At 42.4% G+C, this 23,097-nt stretch overlaps 1 protein-coding gene across 1 annotated transcript in view; it reads right to left on the bottom strand.

The window, feature by feature from the left end:
• The window catches only part of EGFR (epidermal growth factor receptor), a 250,897-nt gene that overhangs the window by 53,518 nt on the left and 174,282 nt on the right, over positions 1 to 23,097 (bottom strand). The window contains exons 6-14 of the mRNA XM_069730173.1: positions 19,637 to 19,755; positions 19,405 to 19,546; positions 18,460 to 18,576; positions 16,878 to 17,010; positions 16,517 to 16,590; positions 16,172 to 16,262; positions 15,544 to 15,743; positions 14,691 to 14,820; positions 4,268 to 4,361 (exon numbers count right to left, since the gene is read on the bottom strand). Of these exons, the coding sequence (XP_069586274.1) occupies positions 4,268 to 4,361; positions 14,691 to 14,820; positions 15,544 to 15,743; positions 16,172 to 16,262; positions 16,517 to 16,590; positions 16,878 to 17,010; positions 18,460 to 18,576; positions 19,405 to 19,546; positions 19,637 to 19,755 (1,100 nt within the window). The remainder of the gene's footprint in view (positions 1 to 4,267; positions 4,362 to 14,690; positions 14,821 to 15,543; positions 15,744 to 16,171; positions 16,263 to 16,516; positions 16,591 to 16,877; positions 17,011 to 18,459; positions 18,577 to 19,404; positions 19,547 to 19,636; positions 19,756 to 23,097) is intronic.

The raw sequence follows: 23,097 nt of genomic DNA, 5'->3' as shown, positions 1-23,097 counted from the left end.
CCCATATACATGATAGGCTTGACTGACGTTACCCTAACGTATATGGGGGGCCTGAATGATGACATATGCTATAATGTTCTATGGGAGAAAAACAATAGATGCCTTTATTTATAGCTTCCCTGTAATGATGCTGAAAACACGTTTTTACCTGTTTTTATTCTAATTTATTACAGAGCTCTTTGCAATATTCACATCGGACTATGTTTAGGCTATTTTCAACTTTGAATGGCTCTGATATTTATTTCCTAATGATGGGTACAGTTTAAGAGAAATTAACATCTTTTTATTTACTCTCTTTTACTGTTATTATTTGTGGAATATGTTTTTTTATTAGTAGAAAAATAGCAAGTTCTAAATCCTATCATAAAATAATGCTAAGTCAAAGCCTGAAGTGGTTAATAGCGCTGACCGTGGCCTGACACTCTGCCATACAGATAATGCCTTAAACATCTGGTGACTCTTATTTGTCCAGATGTTAGTCTTCAGCCTACGTTCAGGCTCAGCGCTGGGCTGTATTTGAGGCAATATGTAATGCTATCCAGTTCCTGCTCTGATTTAATACTTCCCATTGAGGCGCACTGCTGTCTTATCAACTTCCCAGAAAAAAAAACACAAAAAGCAATTGGTAACTGTCTCCAGTATGAGATAGAAGAAGGTTCAGCAGCATACAGACGTCAGATTCATGAATGTGTTCAGAAAATGGTGGTTAACCAAGGTTACATGATGAGCAAGCTGTATTACAAGATCTACAAAACCCTGGCTATACTAAAAAAAACTAATGAAAGAGTTAAAAAATTGGAGAAAACTACAGTTTATCATGTTGGAAATATAAAAAAATATCAGGGTCTCCTGTTAAAGTTTTGTAATTCAAACTGCACACATTATTAAACACATCTTAGACCTGATGAGTTAGGTGTACTCACTTTCAAAATCCATCTCACAATGGCTGTTTAATCCCTGATAAGCAATTCAGATCTCAGCAGTCTGAGAGCTCATGAGTCCAAGAGTATTCAGTCTACTCCCATAAAGCCTGATGGACAGCTGCAGCTTATACTGAGCAGGGTGAGATCCCAGCAGTAGGGAAGAGAGACGCTGAGGTGCTGTCAATCAGGCGAAATGGGGAAAAGTGAGCTAAAGGGAATTTGTCATGTCACTAAACACAATTAACCTACAGTTATAAAGTTAATTTGTGGTTACTTGCATTACAATGCTGCCCGGCTGCCTAACAAAGTGCGTCTACTGGGAGAAAATGAACATAACTCCTACTAGAAGCCTCCGCTTTCAATTATAGAGGCATTTGGGACATGACAGGTTCCTTTTAAACTGTTATTATACAGCCGTTTTGACATGGATTTTTAAACTAAGTACACCAGAATCAACAGATCCAGGGGATTTACTGAATTATTTATACGGTTTCTATTGTGAAATCAGGTGACAGATTCTCTTTAAAGGGAATGTGTCCCTAGGTTTTTGCCACATAATCTGAGAACATCAGAATGTAGACACAGAGACCTTGATTCCACTGATGTGTCACTTACTGGGCTGCTTGCTCGAGTTTTGATAAAATCACTGTTTTATCAGCAGGAGATTATCAATTAGAGGACCAGTAAACCTGCTTCCAGGTAGTCCAGCCACGCCCCCATCACTGATTGGTAGCTTTCTGTGTACAGTAGAAAGCTGCCAATCAGTGGTGTGGGCGGGGTTATACAGAGCTCAGCATGCAGAGAACTGCAAGCTCTCAAAATGACAGCAGGCAGCCCAGTAAGTGTCATATAACTGGAATCAGTGTCCTGACCCTATATCATGCTGCTCTCAGACGGGGGAGCAAAACAGACAGACAGATTCCCTTTACTGGAACATGGTTAGAAGTTCCTACAATAATTACCAGTCAGCAGCAACTCTGTCATTTACTCTATAGCTCCAACACTACATCTTATCTATGGATGAAATGCTGGGAACCACATTGTTAATGTGGCTTGAATTAGCAGAATCATATTTGCTTTATGATGAGAAAGTCTAGAGATATCTCATCCATCTTTTCATCTTTTCCCAAAATCTAAACCACACTTTGTTTTAGAGTAATTCATTTAGATGAACACTGATGATGATGTGAGATGATAAAGCTCAGGAAAGTCCCACAGCCTAGAATGTGCCGCGTGGCCATGGTGGAGCTCTGGTGCCTACATAAATACTGTATTATTGTACCCTCCACCAAGTCAACTGCAGCTCGGCCCTATTCAGGCCAGATGTGAAATAATATTTGCAAAGAAAATAAAAAGGTAATCAGAAACAGTTATCCGTCATTTTCCTTCAATCCCACTCCGCAAGACAGGAAGTTTAACTTCCCAGAAAATGTCACTCTGTTTTTTGTATGCCTAATTCATTATCTCACATTGGGAAAATATATATATATATATACTGTACTTACAATCAAGTCACCAAAGCACAAACCATACAATATGATCGAATGTGGTGGTTACCAGCACAAGCGTCAAAACTAGATGAAACGTGCAGTTCTTTGGCTTTACCTAAATTCCTTTTTAGATTATAAAGAAAATGCCTTTCTTCCAGAAACAGCGCCACTCTCATCCATAATCTGTGCCTAGATTTGCTGCTCGGTCCTGTTCAAGTAAAAGAGTCTGAACTGCAATACCAGACACAGCCCATGAAATGAGGGGCACTGTTTCCAAAGGAAAGGAATACAACCAACAGAGAACTCAAGAAAATGCCCACATAACCTGGGGCTCGGCATTGTTTTAAATCTGTTCTGTATTCAAAAGTACTAACCCCTTATTAAAGGGCATATGGTGGGGAAACATAAAAAAGTGATACATCGTACAGTTTGGTGGGCTGTAGGAAACACAATACTGTAGGGCTGCTGAGTATTATGCTGTGCGGGAGCGGGTTATGTGGGCATCATAATGTGTGGGGCGAAATGTGGTGGTATCTTACTATGGGAGGGAACTATGGGGCACTACGAGGGCCATCATACTATGTGTGTGGGTAGTGGAGGACTGAGGGGTCAGGGAGCATCTCACTGTGTATACAGGAATTATTATGGGGGGTCAATGTGGGAGCATCATACTGTGGGAGGGTCCCTGTGCAGGCATCATCTTGTGGGTGCTCAGTTTGGAGCATGACACTATTAGGGGATCATTGTGCAGTCATTATACTGTGGCGGGTATCAGTGTGGGAGCATGATACACTGGGGAGGTCAGTGTGCAGGTATTATACTGTGGCGGGTGTCAGTGTGGGGGCATCATACACTGGGGAGGTCAGTGTGCAGGCATTATACTGTGGCGGGTGTCAGTGTGGGGACATCATACACTGGGGAGGTCAGTGTGCAGGCATTATACTGTGGCGGGTATCAGTGTGGGAGCATGATACACTGGGGAGGTCAGTGTGCAGGCATTATACTGTGACGGGTATCAGTGTGGGGGCATCATACACTGGGGAGGTCAGTGTGCAGGCATTATACTGTGGCGGGTGTCAGTGTGGGGACATCATATACTGGGGAGGTCAGTGTGCAGGCATTATACTGTGGAGGGTGTCAGTGTGGGGGCATTATACTGTGCGGGTGGTCAGTATGGGGGCATTATACTGTGTTGGGGGTCAGTGTGGGGGCATCATACTGTAAGAGGGTCACTGTGCAGGCATCATCCTGTGGGGGTCAGTGTGGGGGACATCATACTGTGAGAGGGTCACTGTCCACTCATCATCCTGTGGGGGTCAGTGTAGAAGCATCATATACTAGGAAGGTCAGTGTGCAGGCATTATATTATGAGGGGGTAGGGTAAATGTGAGGGGCATCATACTGTAAGGGTTTGCTGTGCGGTCATCATACTGTTCATGTGAGAGGTATCCTGGGTGTAAATTCTGTGGCAGAATACAACATGGAGTATCATACTGTGTGGGGCATTTTCGGGGGACATCGTACTGTATGCAGGCTATTAAAGGGGTATCATAGTGGGTGAGAACCCTACATGCTGCAATACATGTCTCTTTGTGTTTAAAAGTTGGGAGGAACGCTCCGCTGTAACTATGCCTGTGTCCTAGCCCTGCTTTATCTGTAAATAATTCAATTTTTTTTTGGGGGGGAAGGGCAGGAACAAATGCGGACTGTTGCTATGTGGCTCTCTGATTTCTACCGTATGTATGCCCCTGAGTATACTTTTTTTTTTTCACCTCTCGCTACTGGACAACCCCTTTAAGTACCTTGTGGCAGCAAACAATAGATCTATTTCAGACTAACAGAGAAGATACTCACTGGTCCGTTGCAGGTAGCAGTGTGGTTCATCTTCAGGCACTGTGGGTGGCATGAAGTACAGATTTCACCATTTTCAATGAATTCTCTTGGCTCACTACAAAGAGAAAATGGAAAAGTTATGTTTAGTTTTCGTGTCATATGGAGAGAGCAAATATTTTAGTATTATCGTATCAAACTGTAGTGTGTTTTGGTAGAATTATATTTAGGATTTAAAAAAAAAAAGTTTTGGTACAGTTTTTTCACTTCTTTTTTAAATGCACCAAAATAAAGTGTGAACAAAACCTTGTTGAATGTTAGTCCTAAGTCCATGAAATTTCTCATGTATTCTATTATTATTATTATTATTTATTATTATAGCGCCATTTATTCCATGGCGCTTTACATGTGAGGAGGGGTATACATAATAAAACAAGTACAATAATCTTGAACAATACAAGTCACAACTAGAACAGGAAGAGAGAGGACCCTGCCCGCGAGGGCTCACAATCTACAAGAGATGGGTGAGGATACAGTAGGTGAGGAGAGAGCTGGTCATGCAGCGGTTTGGTCCCTATTACATAGGGTACTAGTGGTATGGCTGTATAGCTGCTTGTTCCACCCACACAAAAAAATCATATATTTTTTGTATCCCTCTGATGTGACAGTCATGAGAAATCTAGCATAAAGGCTGAAAGTGTGGCAATGCCCTGCCGAGAAGTGGTCTTAGCGCATTTACAAGGCGCCAGTGCACTTTCAGTCTGATTTCCAAATTGCTTCTATGCAACATTTCTCGTGTATCATGGGACCGCTACAAATGTAGCATCAGATCGTTTAAAAAAAAGTATAATATTTGGGGGGGCGACAGGCACCTTTACATATGCTGGTCTGCAGGCACCCTTAAGAAGGGATTGCCCAATAGTGGACTAACCCTAAATGAATAAATAACCCCAATGATATAGAAGGCCTGTGCTCAATATGGTGGATTTTAGCATGAAACTGACCAGGAAAATCATAGCATGGGTTATCAGACTTCATATGTAAAGGGAATATTGGAGAATATCTCCATGTACAAGGAGTTTGATAAAGCCTACAAGAGGTACGAGTCTCCAGAAATTAGTTTCAGGCAGATTTGCTTGAATCGTCTGGCAGGTTCGCTTTGGTCTTAATTGAAAGTGTTCCGAAAGTCCCCTGAAAAGACGTTTATTATGTTCTCGGGTTTCTCCAGACCCTAAAGCATAATGTATGGAGGGGAGGGAAGGGGTTTCAAAATAAAAAATATTCTACTCAGTTGTCTGAGGCCCTCACCAGACTGCTTATGCCGCAACGTGATAGTGGAAGTAACAAAGACCTGTGTGGAGGGTGAGGGAGGTCTGTGCAGTGGAGGTCAGGTGAGGGCTTAGGACAGGGGAGTATGAGGGTAATTTTTTATTTTAACTCCTTAAATAATCTAGGCCTGTTGAATTTTTTTTCATTTTGATCGATTTATGCATATCAAATTCCAGAAATTTCTAGAAACATATAACAATTCTATTTTGTTACTAATGAATTTGCTCATCTCTAATCTATAAGTCAGAATATAAGATTCAGAGGGTGAAGTAAAGGGGTCGTCTGGCCTTGGGTTACAGGTCTGCAGTTACTTTATGTGACTGCAGACTTGTGAATCTTCTCATCGAACCATGCACACTGTGCGCTGTGAAGATTTTATTGCACTGGCGGAGGGTGAGTGACAACAAGTATATGATTTGCATTCATGTGGTCACGTGCCGATGTGCACAGCCTCAGTCAATGCAAGTGTAATGAGTGAGGCCGCCCACAGTCTAGTTGGAATGCTCCCGACGCCGGTATCGGAGAATCCTCACAGCGCGCACCGTGTGATTCACAAGTCTGCAATCTCAAAGAGTGGCTACAGATTTTAAGCTTAAGACCAAACAACTCCTCCAATAGATGTCTGGATGGGGATCTAAAGATCAAGTATACCTGGAGAGGGAGGAAAGCAGGCTCTCCTATTAGGGTTCATGCAGACGTCCATGAATATCGGTCCGAGCACGGACTGCTAATGTATGTACTAGCTGCGATACGCCCGACTGGAGCATGAGAGCTTCATGTATTTCTATGTGGCTTTCACACTACACTGCGGAGACCCATGGCCAGTCCGTGCATTGCGATTCAAGATATGACCGAGATCCACAGACTTCTGCATGAGCTCTTGTATGCGAGATGAGATTATTCGATTTGTTTTTTTTTTTTTAAGTCCCCATTTATTTTGATACTGCTATTCTGGCATTTGTAATTTTTTTCATGCTTTTTGCTGTAGGAAAAAAAATAGAATAAGTCTTTTCCCCATAGAGTTTGGGCTCGCTCACTCAAGTGTATTAATTGGACGAGTGTTATCCGATGTTTTATTGGATAGCACTCGGCCGAATGTTATTGGGCAGTGCATGCTGCAAGTGACTCAGTAAATTGGAGCACGCGCACCCATACAATTATATGGGTGAGTGGTAAATACCGTACTGGAGTTAGATGTCATCTGAGTGCAGTCTGATTTACGTGGACAGATACAATGGAGAAGGTAAGTTCTCCTTCTTCTCCGCACCTGTGATACGATTCACTCACGCGAGAGAACACAGTAAAATGACACTGATCTGAGTCTGTGCCGAGTGTCATTACCATAACTGAGCTGATTGTCTCGCATGAGAGAATATACCCGACCTAAGACTGATATGGGTGAATTTACGCAAAATTACGAAAAATTGCTTAATAAAATGACAACAATGATTCTCTATGAAAATCTTATTGGAATTTACAGTGGCCGCATTGCAACTGATAGTAAACCTTTTATTTGTTTGCATAGAAAGGTGCTGGTTATGTTTTCATAGGATGGGTAACCGTGAGATGCAGGAAAACTAGAAGGGATTAGCAATTGTAAGCTGCTACGACGCACAAACCCTGCTGTCCAATTATACTTTATGCATTTAAGAAATCTTGCGATGACATGGAGATCTTGTTTTCCAGGAAAGCTAAAGGTCTTGCGAAGAAGAAGATTAAAGGCAGTTTTAATGCAATCAAGAGTTGTGCGTTCAATTTCATTATGACTTTCTGTGTGTTTCTGAAACTTCATCCAGTTATTACGCAAGTCGTCAAGAAGATGAGCTAAATTAGTGTTCTAATTAGAAAGTGTTCGGAAAGGATTTTCTGTTGGTCGGTATAGTGCGTTATTAAATTGGAAAAACTAAATACAGAATGGAAAATGCTTCCGTTAGATTAGCTGTGGTATCTCACGGAACAAATGCGTTAGTGAAAACAATACAGCCAAGGATTACATGACACACCTTCCACAGAGGGGGCAGGTTACCTGGTGATCATACTATTTATATGTTAGCAGTGACATAACTTGATGCTCGTTAACCCAATGCTAAATTTCCAACATCGTTCCCAATTATCACAGTTTTTAAAAGCATTAGTCTTCTGATGTTAGGAAAAGGGGGATTTTACCCCCCTCTCACCCTTTTTACCCTTCTTCCCAAAACCAGGGACCTGATTGTGACTGCAAACCCTGCACCCACTAAAATTACCCTCCTGAATAATAATCCATTACTCCATGATGCAGCATTTTATGTTTCCTTTTTTTCTCAGCATGTTTAAAAAGCTAGTTTTTGTTTTAATTAATGTATTTTTGTTGTTGATGTTGCTTACAGCACCATTAATGTTACAGCGCTTTACAGACATCATCATAACTGCCCCATTGGGGTTCACGATCACAATTACACAATTATATTGCGCAGCCCAAGTAGTATATTGCCCAGCCCACGTAGTATATTGTGCAGCCCACGTTGTATATTGCGCAGCCCACGTAGTATATTGCGCAGCCCACGTAGTATATTGCGCAGCCCATGTAGTATATTGCCCAGCCCACGTAGTATATTGCCCAGCCCATGTTGTATATTGCCAGCCCACGTTGTATATTGCGCAGCCCATGTAGTATATTACGCAGCCCATGTAGTATATTGCACAGCCCACGTTGTATATTGCGCAGCCCATGTAGTATATTACGCAGCCCATGTTGTATATTGCGCAGCCCACGTTGTATATTGTGCAGCCCACGTTGTATATTGCGCAGCCCACGTAGTATATTGCGCAGCCCACGTTGTATATTGAGCAGCCCATGTTGTGTACTGCGCAGCCCACGTTGTATATTGCGCAGCCCACGTTGTATATTGCGCAGCCCACGTTGTATATTGCGCAGCCCACGTAGTATATTGAGCAGCCCACGTAGTATATGGAGCAGCCCACGTTGTATATTGCACAGCCCACGTAGTATATTGCGCAGCCCACGTAGTATATTGAGCAGCCCATATTGTATATTACACAGCCCACATTGTATATTGCGCAGGCCACGTTGTATATTGCACAGCCCACGTAGTATATTGCACAGTCCTTGTAGTATATTGCACAGCCCACGCAGTCTATAGCAATGTGGGCACCATATCCCTGTTAAAAAAAAAAAGAATTAAGAGAAAAAATAGTTATATACTCACCCTCCGGTGGCCCCCCGGATCGAAGCGGTTATTGACGCTCCTCGTGTCTGCATGTCATCATCTCACGAGACCGCAATGCATGGAGCGGTCACTGGGGCGTCACGTATTTTTATTTTTTTTTTAATTATTTTTAACATTAGATCTTTTTACTATTCATGCTGCATAGGCAGCATAAATAGTAAAAAGCTGTTCACACAGGGTTAATAGCAGCGTTAACCGAGTGCGTTACACCGTGGTCAACGCTGCCATTAACCCTGTGTGAGCACTGACCGGAGGGGAGTATGCGGGCGCCAGGCACTGACTGCGGGGAGGAAGGAGCTGCCATTTTCGACTGTGCCTGTCGCTGATTGGTCGTGGCTGTTTTGCCGCGACCAATCAGCGACTTGGATTTCCATGACAGACAGAGGCCGTGACCAATGAATATCCGTGACAGAAGGACAGACAAACAGACGGAAGTGACCCTTAGACAATTATATAGTAGATACACACCTGTTCTATGTGTATATTTCTAATTCTATTCTAACCTGACCTAATCTATACTCTAGGCGGCAGATCCAGGGGCGGATTATCAGAGGGTCAATATGGGCGGTAGCCCAGGTCCCAGTGGTCTGGGGGGGGCCCTGGGCTACCGCACAGATTGACCCTCCACTAATTGTCTGAATGCCCGCCGGCATTTGTGTGCCCCCGGACCCGGTGGGCAGAGAGAGGGGGCCTGCATTGGTTGGGAGGTGCGTGTATCAGCCGATCAGCTGAGAGCTCCGAGTCCCTGCACCAGGCCTGCACAGCAGCACACCACATAATGGCTGCTCTGTGCACAGAACCTGTGATGAGGTCACAGGATGGGAGGAGTCAGGGGTCACATGATCGGGAGGAGGACCTCCGTGTACAGGACTTTGCTGGTTGCCATGGCGCCGGAGGAGGGTAAGGCAGCGTATGTGTGAGGTCAGGAGGTGTTTACAGGGTGGATGTAGCAGAGCCGTGTGTGTACGAGGTGTATGGATCAGAGCAGCGTGTGAAAGGTCTATGGAGCGGAGTCGTGTGTGTACGATGTGTACGGAGCCGTGTGCATGAGGTGTACGGAGCGCAGCCGCGTGTGTACGAGGTGTACGGAGCAGAGCAGCGTGTGTATGAGGTGTACGGAGCAGAGTCGTGTGTACAAGGTGTACGGAGCACAGCCGCGTGTGTACGAGGTGTACGGAGCACAGCCGCGTGTGTACGAGGTGTACGGAGCGCAGCCGCGTGCGTACGAGGTGTACGGAGCGGAGTCGTGTGTAAGAGGTGTACGGAGCCATGTGTACAAGGTGTACGGAGCACAGCCGCGTGTGTACGAGGTGTACGGAGCAGAGCCGTGTGTACGAGGTGTACGGAGCACTGCCGCGTGTGTACGAGGTGTACGGAGCACAGCCGCGTGTGTATGAGGTGTACGGAGCGGAGCAGTATGTGAAAGGTGTACGGAGTGGAGTCGTGTGTACGAGGTGTACGGAGCACAGCCGCGTGTGTACGAGGTGTACGGAGCACAGCCGCGTGTGTACGAGGTGTACGGAGCGGAGCAGCATGTGAAAGGTGTACGGAGTGGAGTCGTGTGTATGAGGTGTATGGAGCACAGCCGCGTATGTACGAGGTGTACGGAGCACAGCCGCATGTGTACAAGGTGTACGGAGCGGAGTTGTGTGTACAAGGTGTACGGAGCACAGCCGCATGTGTACAAGGTGTACGGAGCGGAGTCGTGTGTAAGAGGTGTACGGAGCCATGTGTACGAGGTGTACGGAGCACAGCCGCGTGTGTACGAGGTGTACGGAGCGGAGCCGTGTGTACGAGGTGTACTGAGCACTGCCGCGTGTGTACGAGGTGTACGGAGCACAGCCGCGTGTGTATGAGGTGTACGGAGCACAGCCACGTGTGTATGAGGTGTACGGAGCACAGCCACGTGTGTATGAGGTGTACGGAGTAGTGCCGTGTGTGTACGAGATGTATGGAGAGGAGCCGTATGTGTATGAGGTGTACGCAGCGGAGCTGTGTGTGTGCAAGGTATGCGGAGCAGTGTGTGCAATGTGTATGGAGCGGAGCGGTGTGTGTATGAGGTGTACGGAGTAGTGCCGTGTGTACGAGATGTATGGAGCGGAGCCGTGTGTGTGTGAGGTGTATGGAGCAGAGCCGTGTATGAGGTGTATGGAGCAGAGCCGTGTGTGTATGAGGTGTATGGAGCAGAGCCGTGTATGGAGCGGAGCTGAATGTGTACGGAGCGGAGCCGTGTGTGTATGAGATGTATGGAGTGGAGCCGTGTGTACGGAGCGGAGCCGTGTATGCAAAGTTTACGGAGCGCAGCCGCGTGTGTAGGAGTAGCTATGTGTGGCCATTATCATGTGCGGCCAATATACAGTAAAGAGCATCATGTGTGGCCATTATACAGTATGGAGCATCATGTGCGGTCATTATACAGTATTATTGAGCATCATGTGCGGTCATTATACAGTATGGAGAATCATGCGTGGCCATTATACAGTATGGAGCATCATGTGCGGTCATTATACAGTATGGAGCATCATGTGCGGTCATTATACACTATGGAGCATCATGTGTAGTCATTATACAGTATGGAGCATCATGTGCGGTCATTATACAGTATGGAGCATCATGTGCGGTCATTATACAGTATGGAGCATGATGTGCAGTCATTATACAGTATGGAGCATCATGTGCGGCTATTATACAGTATGGAACATCATGTGCGGTCATTATACAGTATGGAGCCTCATGTGCGGTCATTATAAAGTATGGAGCCTCATGTGCGGTCATTATACAGTATGGAGCATCATGTGCGGCTATTATACAGTATGGAACATCATGTGCGGTCATTATACAGTATGGAGCATCATGTGTGGCCATTATACAGTATGGAGCATCATGTGCGGTCATTATACAGTATGGAGCATCATGTGTGGCCATTATACAGTATAGAGCATCATGTGCGGTCATTATACAGTATGGAGCATCATGTGTGGCCATTATACAGTATGGAGCATCATGTGTGGCCATTATACAGTATGGAGCCTCATGTGCGGTCATTATAAAGTATGGAGCATCATGTGTGGCCATTATACAGTATAGAGCATCATGTGCGGTCATTATACAGTATGGAGCATCATGTGCGGCTATTATACAGTATGGAGCATCATGTGTGGCCATTATACAGTATGGAGCCTCATGTGCGGTCATTATAAAGTATGGAGCATCATGTGTGGCCATTATACAGTATAGAGCATCATGTGCGGTCATTATACAGTATGGAGCATCATGTGTGGCCATTATACAGTATGGAGCATCATGTGTGGCCATTATACAGTATGGAGCATCATGTGTGGCCATTATACAGTATTGAGCATCATGTGGGGTCATTATACAGTATTGAGCATCATGTGGGGCCATTATACAGTATTGAGCATCATGTGGGGTCATTATACAGTATTGAGCATCATATGTGGCCATTATACAGTATTGAGCATCATGTGGGGTCATTATACAGTATTGAGCATCATGTGGGGCCATTATACAGTATTGAGCATCACGTGGGGTCATTATACAGTATTGAGCATCATGTGGGGCCATTATACAGTATGGAGCATCATGTGTGGCCATTATACAGTATGGAGCATCATGTGTGGCCATTATACAGTATTGAGCATCATGTGGGGTCATTATACAGTATTGAACATCATGTGTGGCCATTATACAGTATTGAGCATCATGTGGTCATGTGGGGTCGTTATACAGTATGGAGCACTGTGTGGCCATTATACAGTATCGAGCACTGTGTGACCATATTTTTTTTTTATAATTATTCTTTATGAACAGTGTGATCAGCAGTGCTAAATGGGTGTGGTTGAGACATGGATATGGGTGTGACTAGTGAATGGGTGTGGTCAGAGGTGTGTCCTAAAATTTGCTGCGGCGCACAACGCGCGCCGCAAACTTTGTCCCTCTTTCCCAACTTCAAAAGTTGGGAGGTATGGTAATATGTGGTCTGGAAATGGTGCGGTGGTATTTGTCCCTTGTATGTGCTATTATTCGATCACTGTGGTTGTAATTTGTGGTCTGGTCATGGTGCGGTGGTATTTGTTCCTTGTATGTGATATTATTGGTCAAGATATACCTAAATTGTATTGCAGATTTTAACAAATATTTCCTAGGTTACAGTAGAGTAGGGCCCGGCCCTTTTTCTGGAATAATCTGGTTCGGGTATATCATGACCCCTGTCACGTGACCCCCGTCACATGACCCCCGTCACATGACCCCCGTCACATGACCCCCCTCACATGACCCCCGTCACATGACCGGGGGGGCCCACAGTGTGTGAACAGCCCGGGGCCCTGGCTACCCTTAATCCACCCCTGGGCAGATCATTTGCCGGCTTTTAATCTCTCTCTCTCTTTCTCTATCCTATATTATTTCTAAACACTCTTTTTCGGTGATTACTTTGTATCTCCGTTCCTACTGCACCCACACACACAAATGATACACCATTTGAAAGGTAAACTTGCCCCCTTCAGCAAGAAAATAGCCAAACAAACCACACATCCACGATGTGATCACAATATAAACCTTAATTTTGATAAACCTGCAGTAAGGAAAAATGACCTGCAGGTGGCACCACACTACCCCAAAGCACACTACCACAAAGCTGCTTACAGACATCACAAACAAATCCTAACATTTGCTTTGGGGTGCTTTCCAGCTTGACGAACTCCTTGTCCAGCCGATTTCAGGCACATTGGAGGATTGCACACTTCACTGCAGGTGAGTCACATATGCAAACACATTTGTAAACATGCACTGCTTTTTAATACACAATTTGAAAGGTAAACTTGCCCCTTTCAGCAAGACACAGACAAATCACACATTCACAATTTGATCAATAAATACAGTTTAAACATTCATTTTCAGAAACCTGCAGAAAAAAACAATAACCTGCAGGTGGCACCACCTCAAGACATTTTTTTAGCCTCTACTTATCAAACCAATTTATTGTATTACCAATCTACATATATAAATACCTCTCTGTGTTCATCATCTCATTAAATACATTAACATTTGACCAGCTTGATTTTCCTGAAATTGCCTGTGCCCCTGACTACCAATGTGCGAAAATTTCGCACGGGCCAACTAGTATATATATATTTTGAAGATTATTTGGTATTAAAACGATGTTTACAGTTGTGTTTTACAATGCGTTTTTAACATGAGCTTTTACATAGAGAGAACTACTGTATGTAAAAGCTCATGTTAAAATCGCATTGCATGCGGATGCCATACAGATGTCACACTGTTACTAGATGTGTGGAAATCACATTCTCACATTGCAAACGGATTACATACGGATCACTGTTCGGGAACATTTGTGCTATTCTCAGCCGTCAAAATCGCACCGATTTTTTTATACGTTAAGTGTGACTCCAGCCTGAGGTTTTTTTATTTTAACGGGAGCAAACATTCAGATTGAGAAGGAATGGTCCTAATAGTGAACAACCCTTTTATGTTCTATGTCAGATTCACACCGGCTCTATACTATTTCTGCTGCTTGGTGGTGAGTGGTAACAATACATCAGCAGAGGAGGCTCAGCGGACATTGGATGATCAAAAGTCCCAACCCTCATGTCGCTCACTCCCTCTAGCAGTCAGTAATAATGAAGCTCATCATTATTAGTCCGTCCACACACTGGTGGTGCTCAGTTTGCGCTGCGTGCAGAAAGCAACTGAGATCACAGCAGGGGGCCCCACTGGGCAAGTGACCAGCCTCCTTTCCCCTAACGCCAGCCTTGCATTTTTGTAAGTCGATTTTACCAAGGTTCTGCACTCAAAATACATTGAGATAAAGGGATAGCCATCAATAAGCAATGGAGATGGAGATTTACCCTTTAAGAACATTGCAGGATGCTACACATTCTTTTCCACGTTTAAATGCTAGACAGGAAAAACACTGCGAGGGTCCAGATCCCCAACAACCATCTGAACACAAAGGATCACAAATCTTCCCCTCGGCAACTGCAAAATATGAAAAATGTAACATATTCAATCACAGCTATTAAAGTGTATACAAAAGACCACCTCTTTAAAAGGAAACCAGTCACGCAATGCATGGCTACAGCCAGGTATATTTTTCAATGAAATGCTCCCATAGTAAGAGACCTGTCAATGACCTATAAAAACAGGCCGAGGGCGGCACCGGACCACTCTTGTCGCTGGTTATGGTACCTGGCAGGAACCTACAAATATAGTTCTGCTGAAAGACAGGTATATTAGCCCTTATAGAAGTCACCTGCGTGTACAGAAGTAATATCAGGCCTTCATGTCAACTGGTTATAGGAAATTTTAAGGTTAATTTAAAGGGTTTGCCTGTGGTAAATTAAATTTTACCCTGTGGCTTCGGTTTTCCAAAAATGAAATTAATTAAATACACCGGTTGTCACCTCCTGAGGTCAGTCGCCACCAGATGAGAGCCTGTAATTGGGTGCAGAAGTCTGGAGACTTGAGCAGCATGTAATCAGAAAAAAAAATCTACTTTTTGGATGTTTTATACAGGGGGTGGATGGGTGCTTTCAATTCTGGCCTCAGGCATCTGAAAAGCTAGAACTCTTTCTTTAGGACAGTTTTGCCTTCACTAATGAGCAGCACAGTAGTGCTTTCCTGCATAGTGGTGTACATTGGGTCAGGGCATTACCATCTTTTTATAATGGCTAGTACTGGCGGTTTTAGAAGCTTACTTACCACAGTCTTCATCCTTTTTATTATCCAAGAGTCTGTTCTGTTGTTTCTTTGTTCTGAATATACTTGTCCAGTTCATTGTGTCAAGATAGCAGACTTTTTTATTACTTTTAATTATGATGTCGCCATCACTCACTTCTGTGAGAGATCGTAATCCCAGTGCTGATATGGATAGGTTTGTTATACCGAGTGAATATCTTCCACTAGAATATAAAAGACAGAAATTGTCAGGTTTCCATAGGAAATCTTATACATTCTTGCAAGTGACATGTTGGGAAGACACATATTTGGTGTCTGTTTTACCCAAAAATGACCAACGGTGAATGGTTTGCACTTTCAGGAGAAGCTAACAGCCTCCTTAACATTAGAATACAGATTGCATGATCCATTATTGTCTTGACGATGAAGATTTCCTTCTTTCCACGGGTGTGACTAGAGCAGCTGTATACTCTACTAGCATAGAATGGGATTGTGACATGCACAACCTGGTCATGGGAGCACCCCCCCTCACCTTCCCCTAACTTCCTCTACCCAATACTGTATCAACCTATGTGCGTTTGTCTCTTTTTTTCATCAATTGTAAATGATCAAATTAAAAAAAAATGATTATATTGAACCTAAATATACTTACTATTGCTTTGTCCTGCCTCTGATTATTTCAAGATTTTCGAAAATACCCAGATCAGTGAAATTTTTCGGCCACCATTGAATCATCAAATACCCTGTAACAAGAGGGAAGTAGTTATTATGATAGTACATTTTCAATTACATTTTCCATGTTAATTGGTAAACAAAATATATACAATTAATTTTCCCCAAAAATCTGCTTACAAATAGAACCTGTTAATAAGAAACTCAATCCTACGAATGCGATGGACAAAAAGGTGCTTAGATCTTGAAAGCCATGAAGAATTTATAGAACAGGAGCCCTGAATGCGCTTTAAATGGTGACTTATTATGTATCCTAATGACCTACCTGATATTTCTCGGATGGTTCTTAGATTATTCAGTTTAGCCGAATCCATTCTTGGTGTATTGGTATAACGATCCCTAAAAGATTGGTTTAGATTTGGTTAGTGCAGGAGTGTAAAGTACGGCTGAGTCAGATGATAGGTGTTGGCATCAGAAACAGATATGGGATCGCACTACTCTGTACAATCATTATTTTATGTACAGTAGAGTTGGTAGAAGAAAATTCACTTAAAGTAAACTAACTGCATACAATTTGAGCAATTGAGGTAGTTTTCAAAAGAACAGAATATAATCAGAAACTTCAAAATACAACCCCAAACATAAAAACGTATTCCATTAATCGTACAAACTGGTATTGCACTTACCCAGTTTCTGCAAATTGCAAGATGTTGATACTTCCAGTAACTTTTGTACAGTTTTCAAAAGAATCAATGTTTGTCGCATTTATTGATAACGTGTGTTCTAGAGCCCCAAAGCCAATACCCTCACAAATTTTATCTGAAAACAAAAAAACATAGTATTTAGTGGAACATCAGTTTTGATTACCTTAAAGTGGATCTGTCACTAGATTTCATAGTACAAACTGCATATATTAATTAATACATTTCTCAGACCTGATGAGGTTGATGTACTTACTTTCAGTGACCAGCGGTGACGTCATCTAGGTTACCGCAGGTCTCTGAGGCTGCATGTCCATTGGCACTTCTCTGTGAGCCGGGACGATAAACTGCTGTGACCTCAGTGAGATCACCGGGAGCACCATGAGATTCCGCCAATCAGAGTCTGTGCTTGCCGCACTTGTCATGCAGATGACAGCATGGCAAAAAAAGGATGTTCGGGCCCCCCATTTATCTGAATGGGATCTGGATTTTGGGTACCATACTGGTGCTTGAATCAAACTTTTTTTAGATATTCGTCAGGACCCGAAAATCCACGGGTTTGCCCAACACTACTGAAGAGCTGTCAGTCAGGCTGTGTAGGCGAAGATTGACTATACAGCCATTCATATATGGATGTAAAAACACCAGCTCAATTAAGTATAACTAATTCGTTTTATAATGCATAGAGATTGCTGTGTAAAATCTGGTGACCTGCTTTAATGATTAAACAGTTCTTCAAAACTTTTTAGACTTTAATGGAACACCCAACTGCAGCGGTTCTGGTCAATTAGGCTACATTCCCATGATAAGCTTTTGGTAACTGTAATTTCTTGCACCTATTTAAATTAGGTAATTTGCACTTTTATTTATAAAAACGTGTTTTTATAGTGCTTTTGATGCTGCAGTTTTTGTCTCTGTTGGGTTTGTCATGCTTTAAATAAAGCTGCTTTGTGTTTTAAACTTCCTGGTATTTGGCTATGGCTGTTAAAGGCACATGATGGCTGATTAAATGAGCCATAATCTGCTGGGAAAGATGCAGGCTTGGCTTGTGGGCCCGCATCAAAGCCAGAGAGTCAGCTTTTTTATTGTGTTTAACCCCTTCATGACATATGACGTACATTTACGTCATATGCCGTGAAGGGGGTTTAAACACAATAAAAGCAGCATACACTGCTAGGAAACCTCACACTGTTAACTACAATCATTTCAGCAGAATTAAAGTGCCTGCAATTTGTTGGCAAATAAATTTGCTGAAAATCTAATTTTTGGAAAACATTTGTCAAACCAGGCGATTTCAGATTTGAAAAGGTTCAATCATGTCTATAGCAAATACATCAGACAAGTCAAATTTAAGAATTTTTATAAAGGAAAAATACTGGATTCACAATTAGAAGTGTTTTCCTTGTATAATGTGAACATGTATCACCTATATTTGAAATGAAGAAACCAAGGAAACAATGAGCTGATCAAACAGTTTTAAAAAATATGAATATTCCACTGGTTTAATAAGAATAAAATACACTTTTTTTCATATTAACAATGTTATTTCAACAATTTGGATATTTACCCTGTGTACATGGTCCATTACATGGTTTACAGATGCGGACACCATGTTCCTCTGTCTCATATGAAAATTGATCACAAGTCCGAACACAAGCCCCATGGTCTGTCACTATGTAATTATCTATATCATAAAAATTCAAATTTCATTAAAACTGCACATTTTTCATAAAATGTATTAAAAAACAAATAAGGCTAAATAAAATAAAAACATAAAAAACATGGATTTGTGACTGACAAATACTGAATATAAATGCATATACAGTAATTATATTTTCTATACTTGGGCTACACAACAGAAATTTCCTTACCCCCTTTTATCCAAATGACATTGTATAAACTGCTAAACAGGAAATAAGATTGAACCCAATACTGATATTGACAAAGGGAGGGGACTGGGACAGATGTGCGGTACAGGTTGACCATAGATGACAAGTATTAATGCCTGTAAGGTGAAACCCAAGGGCCTTAAACCTTCAATGGCAATGAAAGAGATCAACCAAAGCAGATCAGTAATGACAATAAGTAATGTTAGTGCTCCACAAAATTGGACACAAGGTTAATGAACGGTGATGAGCAAATGTGCTTGGATAAGGCGTTATCTGAGCGTTCTCGTGTGCCAACCGAGTGTCTTCGGCATGCTCGAAAAATATGTTTGAGTCCCCCCGGCTGCATGTCTCGTGGCTGTTAGACAGCAGGAACACATGCAGGGGTTACCTAACAAACAGGCAAACCATGCATGCGTTGCTGCTGTCAAACAGCTGTGAGAAATGCAGCAGCAGGGACTTAAACATAGTTTTCAATCACGCCGAAGACACTTAGATATCACACGAGAACGCTCGGATAACACCTTATCCCTGCACGTTCGCTCTTCACTATGTAATGAATGGTATCGGTATTACTACTGTAGTATGTTTAATGGCGATCCAAGAATGGTAGTAGTTCTACTTACGTGGACACTTTGTTACGCATGAGGCACCAAAACTGTATTTCCCAAAAGGGTTGCGTTCCATCAGATAAGTATTGGGATTGTATACATTCACTGTAGGACAGTTTTCTTTGCACGTGTCACCATCACGAAACCGGCGGCAAGCCTAGAGAAAAAGTGTTACACAAGGATTTTATAACAATAAAACTTGAGTTCTATGTGCACAAAATATAGGTGTAGTTGCTCTTTGTATTACCAGGCAGTCTGTTTCTTTAGGACCTCTGCAACCAGAAGCACACTGGCTGTGACAGCAGTCACTAGGCGCTGTTCCCCTGCACCGTTCAGAACATTGTTGGGCACAATCAAGTTTTGTAACTAAAATTTTAAAAAAATATCATTACGTTAACTTATTGAATACAGTCACCTAAATATACTGTACTGGCACAAAGCTGCATGATGAATAGCTACAAATACACACTTACAGTACATATGCACATATAATTCACATACAAAATAGATAAAGTATTGTATGTACAGAACTGTGCAAATGTCAATGTTTCACTTTTCAGGAAGAGGAGAAAAAAAGCAGGTGACAAATTTATCAGAAAAATATACAAAGGTGTAGAATAGGAATATATTAGTATAATAATATATTATATAATATATATATATATTATAAATGGCAATCTGACGATGATACATATCCTAATTACAGACCATAGTGTTGTTGGACTTTGAAAGGTGTTTAAAATTGTCCTATATAAATGTTTAATAAGTAAGTTAAAGGGTGGTTCGGAACAAAAGTTTAATTTAATTTTAAATGTGTATCTTTTTTATGTAATAATTAGTGATGAGCGAATATACTCGTTACTCGAGATTTCCAGAGCACGCTCGGGGGTCCTCCGAGTATTTTTTAGTGCTCAGAGATTTAGTTTTTCTTGCCGCAGCTGAATGATTTACATCTGATAGCCAGCATAAGTACATGTGGGGATTCCCGAGCAACCAGGCAACCCCCACATGTACTTATGCTGGCTAACAGATGTAAATCATTCAGCTGCGGCAAGAAAAACTCAATCTCCGAGCACTAAAAAAAAACACTGAGGACCCCCGAGCATGCTCGAGAAATCTCGAGTAACGAGTATATTCGCTCATGATTAGTAATAATCTAATCACTTTTCTAATATTGTTTGATTAAAAATTACCCACCATTCCTTCTCTCTCTGTACTCTATCTTACTGCTTTATTTTTTTTTTTTTTTTATACATCTATTTTGAAGACACTTTGCTATGTATTCAAAATAGATGGTGTCCAGCGCTCATAGCAATTGAGCATTTCTGCTACTACATACAGGCAATCTGATCATCGCCTATATGTAGCACTAGCTGAAGAGCCCGGCGTTGCCTGGGCATAGTAAATATCTGTGGTTAGTCACTTCTCTTATTTTCCCATCACGCCTCTCATTTTCCCAATCACATCTTTCATTTCCCCCCTCACATCTCTCATTTTCTCCCTCACTCCTCTCATTCCCCCAACACTTGTCATTTTGACCTCACATCTGTCATTTTCTGATCACTCCACTATTTTCCCTGTCCTCTCATTTTGCACTCACACCTTTTCATTTTCACCTCACACCTCTCATTTTCACCTCAGTATATACATGTTTGTCATCTCCCTTATATATAGTATACACCTGTATGTCATCTCCTGTATATAGTATATACCTGTATGTCATCTCCCCTGTATATAGTATATACCTGCTGTGTGTCATCTCCCCTGTATATAGTATATACCTGTATGTCATCTCCTCCTATATATAGTATATACCTGTATGTCATCTCCTTCTATATATAGTATATACCTGTATGTCATCTCCTCCTGTATATAGTATATACCTGTGTGTCATCTCCCCTGTATATAGTATATATCTGTGTGTGATCTCCTCCTGTATATAGTATATACCTGTATGTCATCTTCTATATATAGTATATACCTGTATGTCATCTCCTCCTGTATATAGTATATACCTGTAGGTCATCTGCTCCTGTATATAGTATATACCTGTGTGTCATCTCCTCCTGTATATAGTATAACCTGTATGTCATCTCCTCCTGTATATAGTATGTACCTGTATGTCATCTCCTCCTCTATATAGTATATACCTGTGTGTCATCTCTCCTGTAAATAGTATATATCTGTGTGTCATCTCCCCTGTATATAGTATATACCTGTGTGTCATCTCCTCCTGTATTAGACCTCGTTCACACGTTATTTGCTCAGTATTTTTACCTCAGTATTTGTAAGCTAAATTGGCAGCCTGATAAATCCCCAGCCAACAGGAAGCCCTCCCCCTGGCAGTATATATTAGCTCACACATACACATAATAGACAGGTCATGTGACTGACAGCTGCCGTATTTCCTATATGGTACATTTGTTGCTCTTGTAGTTTGTCTGCTTATTAATCAGATTTTTATTTTTGAAGGATAATACCAGACTTGTGTGTGTTTTAGGGCGAGTTTCGTTTGTCAAGTTGTGTGTGTTGAGTTGCGTGTGGCGACATGCATGTAGCGACTTTTGTGAGATGAGTTTTGTGTGGCAACATGTGTGTAGCAACTTTTTGTGTGTCGAGTTGCATGGGACAGGTTAGTGTAGCAAGTTGTGTGCAGCAAGTTTTGCGCATGGCGAGTTTTGCGCGTGGCGAGTATTATGTGTGCTGCCTTTTGAGTATGTGCAAGTTTTGTATGAAGCAACTTTTGCATGTGTTGCAACTTTTGTGCATGTGGCAATTTTTCCACGTGTGCAAGTTTTGCGTGTGGCGAGTTTTCCATGAGGTGAGTTTTGCACTTGTGGCGAGTTTTGCGTGAGCCTAGTTTTGCATGTGGCGAGTTTTGCGTGTGGCGAGTTTTGAGCTGCGACTTTTGTGTTTTTCGGCTTTTATGTGGCGAGGTTGATGTATGTGTGGTGAAATGTGTCCTGAGGGTGGTATATGTGTTCAAGCACGTGGTAGTGTGTGGCGCATTTTGTGTGTGTGTTCATATCCCCATGTGTGGTGAGTATCCCATGTCTGGGCCCCACCTTAGCAACTGTACGGTATATACTCTTTGGCGCCATCGATCTCACTCTTTAAGTCCCCCTTGATCACATCTGGCAGCTGTCAATTTGCCTCCAACACTTTTCCTTTCACTTTTCCACATTATGTAGATAGGGGCAAAATTGTTTGGTGAATTGGAAAGCGCGGGGTTAAAATTTCACCTCACAACATAGCCTATGACGCTCTCGGGGTCCAGACGTGTGACTGTGCAAAATTTTGTGGCTGTAGCTGCGACGCCTCCAACACTTTTCCTTTCACTTTTTCCCCATTATGTAGATAGGGGCAAAATTGTTTGGTGAATTGGAAAGCGCGGGGTTAAAATTTCACCTCACAACATAGCCTATGACGCTCTCGGGGTCCAGACGTGTGACTGTGCAAAATTTTGTGGCTGTAGCTGCGACGCCTCCAACACTTTTCCTTTCACTTTTGCCCCATTATGTAGATAGGGGCAAAATTGTTTGGTGAATTGGAAAGCGCGGGGTTAAAATTTCACCTCACAACATAGCCTATGATGCTCTCAGGGTCCAGACGTGTGACTGTGCAAAATTTTGTGGCTGTAGCTGTGACGGTGCAGAAGCCAATCCCGGACATACATACACACACATACACACACACATTCAGCTTTAT

The sequence above is a fragment of the Ranitomeya imitator genome, chromosome 6 (assembly GCF_032444005.1).
Source record: "Ranitomeya imitator isolate aRanImi1 chromosome 6, aRanImi1.pri, whole genome shotgun sequence".
Taxonomy (NCBI): domain Eukaryota; kingdom Metazoa; phylum Chordata; class Amphibia; order Anura; family Dendrobatidae; genus Ranitomeya; species Ranitomeya imitator.
Note: the sequence above shows the minus strand (reverse complement) of the source record. Positions and strands in the feature narration are given on the sequence as shown.